This window comes from Acanthisitta chloris, unplaced genomic scaffold, assembly GCF_000695815.1.
Source record: "Acanthisitta chloris isolate BGI_N310 unplaced genomic scaffold, ASM69581v1 scaffold3235, whole genome shotgun sequence".
Lineage (NCBI taxonomy): Eukaryota > Metazoa > Chordata > Aves > Passeriformes > Acanthisittidae > Acanthisitta > Acanthisitta chloris.
The window spans coordinates 14,272-19,111 of NW_008675186.1; the positions used below are offsets into that span (position 1 = coordinate 14,272).

A 4,840-nucleotide genomic window follows, 5' to 3' on the forward strand; every position below is an offset into this window, starting at 1 on the left:
GCAGGGCCTGAAATTAAGCAGTGCTAATTGGGTTAGTCTGGGCAGAGACCTTTTCTACAGACAGTTTGTGATATTGAGTTCTCTCCTCGGTAACTGCTGGCAGTTCTCACTGGCAATTCACACACACCAGATTTGTCTTGCCCAGTGTGCCTAGCTAACTCTTTGCTGTTTCTGCCAACTCAGGCTCCTAGCACAGGCTCAGGCTGCTCTTTCCAGGCATCTGTGGAGGATCCTAGGACAGGTTCAGGCTGCTCTTTCCAGGCACACACATACCCCTGTTCCTCAGGACAGGCACATGGGTGGATGCTGCATGGTGCAGAGGAATCTAGGAAAGCTGAGCTTGTCCCAGGCACTTCTATTAACTGAATGGTTCTAAAATAGTGGAATAACAAGGGGCTCCATGTGTAGCTAGCTCAAGAAGTTTCCTCTCATTGATCTCCAGGGAGGTGGTGGAGTCACCATCCCTGGAAGTATTTAAGAGGCAACTGGATCTGCTGCTGGAGGTTTAGGGTTTAAGGGTCACAGCAGATTGAGAGGTTAATGGTTGGACTTGATGATCTCAGAAGTCTCCTCTAACTTTGATGATTCTATGATTCCACAGAATTTCCAGTAGAAGAACAATTCTCTCCCTCTGGAACAAGCCAAAACTTGAGTAAAACCATCTGAATGTGCAAAAGGGAGCCAGGTTCAACCAGCTCACTCCTGATAGCAGTGATGCTTCCAGAAGGAAGTGTGCAGTGTACACAAAAGTCTAAGCAGCATCACCAACACTGCTATGGAAATCTGACTTACAGTCACCTAGGATGAGGCTGTTTCCATTGGCAGGGGCTGACATGAGCAAAGCCAGAAGTGCCTTTCCCAGTTCTGCAAAGGGTATTTTTGTTGATCACCTTCAGTATTTGTGTCAGTGGTCAGAGCAGAATAACTCCTATTCAGGGGTGTATATTTAGAGCTCGTGTAGCTTGAGTTGTATTGCCTCTTCTCAGAGGCAGCGGCGTGAGAACCACTGAATGTGTCATACCACAATGATTCATATCCCGTGGGAGTTTGAGCAACTTTATTCTGCCAGGCTACGACACAAGAAACATCTCAGCACCGTGCACAGGGCCAGGAGGCATGACTGGAGGGTCTACGTGGCCATCGACAGCTGCACACACCTGCACCTCAGCCTGGCACTGGAGGAAAGACAGGAAAACTCCATCCCTGGAAGTGTTCAAGGCCAGGTTGGATGGGGCTTGGAGCAGCCTGGGCTAGTGGAAGGTGTCCGTGTCCATGGCAGGGCTGGAGTGAGATGAGCTTTAAGGTCCCACCAAGCCAAACCATCTGTGATTCCCTGTGATGACTCTGTGGTCCATATGGCCCTGGAGTTTGGGAGGGACAATGAGACTCTTATGCATTTTGCCTAGGGGAGATCCCACTGAACATCCTCCCCTTGCACTGTCCTACAGCCAAACACCTATCCTTGGCAAAACAAACAGAAAGAGCTTCATCTACCCACTTGTGTTGTGACACAGCTATTTCAAACCATAACAGCAGGCTAGGAAAGCTCAGTGTAGTTTATTAAGCAACTCCATACTCCAAATTAACCCCTCACTCAAAATGTTGGCCTTTAAAACACTTGAGAAATTAAAATCTATATTGCTAGAGCTGAAATGACAAATGCCATGAATAAGGTGTGGGGAAACAAACTACATGAATGTATTAGGGAAGGAGATAACACATCCAAGGTCAACTAGGAGGAGGCTGTTAGAGTGATATGCCTGGATAGACAGTACATTCCCCTCTTCCACTGACCTCTGACACATCACTGACTTAAACAGCCACTTCCAGGCTCAACCCCTGCAGATGAGAAGGGAAACTGAGTTTTCCCCCCACAACAAGTGTCTTCCTGAGACCCCCAATAATCACACAGCTCTGCTTCCAGCCAACTCCTTGCACAGCCATGAGTTGCCTCTGTCCCTCCCCCTGCTCATTCACTGAGCTCAGCCCACACAGCTCCGTTTCTCTAAAGGTTGTTGTTCTCCCAAGCTTTTGGAAGGATGCAGAGTGACAAACACTAGACAGTGATACCACCCAATTGTAACGAGGGAAAAACCAAAGCTGCAAACACAGAAAATGATTTGTCTTGCGATTGATGGCGCATCAATTGACCAGTTGCCATGGCAACACGCACCGGTGTTGTGTTGGTCCTCCTCCTCCTCCTCCCCAGCAGCACAGCCAAGCTCTTTCATTTATGAAAGGCTGCAGTACGTGTGGAAGGAGCAGGATGCTGCGTGCCACACGCCCGGGGCTGTGTCTGCCATCCCCCCACAGCTCCTCACTGCCACCACCTTGGCAGGGTGACACCCAGGGACAAGCATCATCATGCTCCAGCCCTACACATCTTGGCAGGGGTGACACTCAGTGCCAAACATCACCATACCTCAGCCCTACACACCCTGGCAGAGGTGACATCCAGGGTCAAGCATCACCATGCCCCAGCCCTAAATACCCTGGCAGAGGTGACATCCAGGGACAAGCATGCTCATACCCCAGCCCTAAACACCCTGGCAGAGGTGACATCCAGGGACAAGCATCACCATGCCCCAGCCCTACACACCTTGGCAGAGGTAACACCCAGTGCCAAGCATGTCTGTGCCCCCATCCCAACACACCCTGGCAGAGGTGACACCCAGGGCCAGGCATCACCCTGTCCCCAAACTACGCTCTGGCTCCGTACTCCAGCACTACTACAGCAGGGAAAACCCGCTGTAAATAATTCATACCCTGATTTTACATAAGCACAGCCACACAAGCTCGCTGGGAAGAATGAATAGGGTGATTAATTCCTCTCCCTGCCGGAGGGCTGATTCCAACAGCCTTTGTTCCAGCGCTACAGACACACCAGCAGTGCTGGTCCACCAGAGCTGCCTTGTCTCCAACCAGCCCCAGGGTCACTTTTTGCTTTTCTGGGCAGCTGGGAGGAGGATGCCCGTGCACGTCACCTGCTCACTGACTAACCAGGGAGGAGGCTTTTGCTCAGTGTGTGGCCCCAGTTCTGCCCAAACCCCTCACAGCAACAGTCGGATGAAGCTCAGGCTGTGCTGCTGTCACACAGGCAACGCCCTCCGGGCTGAGCTGGAGCTGGTTCCTTCCAACCAGCCAGCCTGGGTGACGTAGGCTGCTTGTACACCTTCTCCTGAGCACAGATAACATCACAGCAGTCAAGGAGCTGAGATTCGGTGAGCAGGAACTGGATTTTTGCTAGCTGGTTGACAGCAGGGGCATCCCCTCTGTGGCAGCACAACGTGCTCTATCTCCCCGATCTTATCCCCAGCACTGCTGAAATATCAAGATCTTGCACTTGATTTGGCTTCAGAAAGGAACAAAAGCTGTTGTTTGCTGTTAACTTCACCCTCTGAAGGGACAAGCCCTCGTGCAGGATGCTCAGGGGCCGTGAAATGGGTAACCTGAGCCAGGTTCACCGATTTGCATAGGATGCCTATTACAGTGCTCTGATTAAATCTTCACAACCCTCCCACCACCTTTTCCATTCTGACTACTAGGTCAGACTTTCCTTTCATGTTCTTGCTACCCGGAATTGCCATCCAAGCTGAGTTCTAGCTAAACTTTGCAGCACTTCTAAGTTTCCCAGCGTTCCAGGAAGCTCTGGCTTACCCTCAAAGAGAAACCTCAAACAGAAACCTAACAGAGTTCGTTTGAAGGAAAAGGGAAGAGAAAACGAAAGCAACACGCTCATAACTACACTGTCATCAAGCTTGGCTGGGCTGACTTCTGAACAGACAGACACTTCCTCACTTAGGCAACAGACAATTGAGTCAACATCACTCCTCTGTGCCATGGATTCACGTCCTCACTGGGAAAAAGTGACTGTTTACAGTTCCTTCTTCCACACCATGGAGCCTGCAGCATGTCCCAATGGCCCAGGACGAAACCCTCAGCTGGGAAACTCCACACTTCCCATTTGTGCAGAAAAAAAAGGATTTCTGTTAAATTAGGGAAACGATGGCTCAGCAAAAAACCCCTTCAAGTCCTACCACTCATGCTGTGTTTCCACAATCCCCAAGGTCAAATCCTGGTGCTCTAACGAGGTAATAGGGATACAGGGAATGATATTTTGGTACCCAAGGCCCAAATCCTGAACAAACTGCTGACAAGCAAGCAAAGAACCCTTGCAATGAGGACTCTTCATGGGATGTGGTAGGACCAGAAGTGTTTATCACCAACAACACTCCATGCTCTGCTCTGGGACCCAAGTGGGAACAGGCACCATCCCAGCAGGACAGCAGGTCTCAGAGCCATCCCAGCTGGGATACCATCCCCAGAACTTACTGGGGATAGGCAGCATCCCACTGGGAGTGGGTCCCACCTCACCCAGCTATCCCAGGAAATGTTGGGGATGGGCAGCACCCCTCCAGGACAGGGATGTCCCTTCCCCAAGACAACACAGGACAGATGGATGAAGCAGCACCCTATGGGGACAGCTGGTACCCCTCCCCAGTCTGTCCCAGGATGGAGGGGGCAGCACCCTAAGGAGACAGTGGGTTTGCCTCTCTCCAGTCTGTCCCAGGACAGATGGGACTGCACTCGAAGAGGACAGCAGGTTCTCCCATCCTCAGGCTGTGCCAGGACAGATGGGGCTGCACCCTAAAGGGACAGCAGGTTCTCCCATCCTCAGGCTGTGCCAGGACAGATGGGGCTGCACCCTAAAGGGACAGCAGGTTCTCCCATCCTCAGGCTGTGCCAGGACAGATGGGGCGGGTCGGCGGCGAGGCAGCGGCGCAGCATGAACTCCTCATACTTGGCGACGAGGTGCGGGGAGTCGCGGAGCAGGCGGCGG

General features: G+C 51.7%; 1 protein-coding gene across 1 annotated transcript in view; it reads right to left on the reverse strand.

Moving 5' to 3' along the window:
- RNF19B (ring finger protein 19B) overlaps positions 1 to 4,827 on the reverse strand; it is a 12,440-nt gene extending 7,613 nt beyond the window's left edge. Inside the window, exons 1-2 of the mRNA XM_009075621.1 lie at positions 4,760 to 4,827; positions 816 to 828 (exon numbers count right to left, since the gene is read on the reverse strand). Coding sequence (XP_009073869.1) covers positions 816 to 828; positions 4,760 to 4,788 — 42 coding nt within the window. The 5' untranslated portion in view covers positions 4,789 to 4,827. The remainder of the gene's footprint in view (positions 1 to 815; positions 829 to 4,759) is intronic.
- Positions 4,828 to 4,840: the final 13 nt, after the last annotated feature.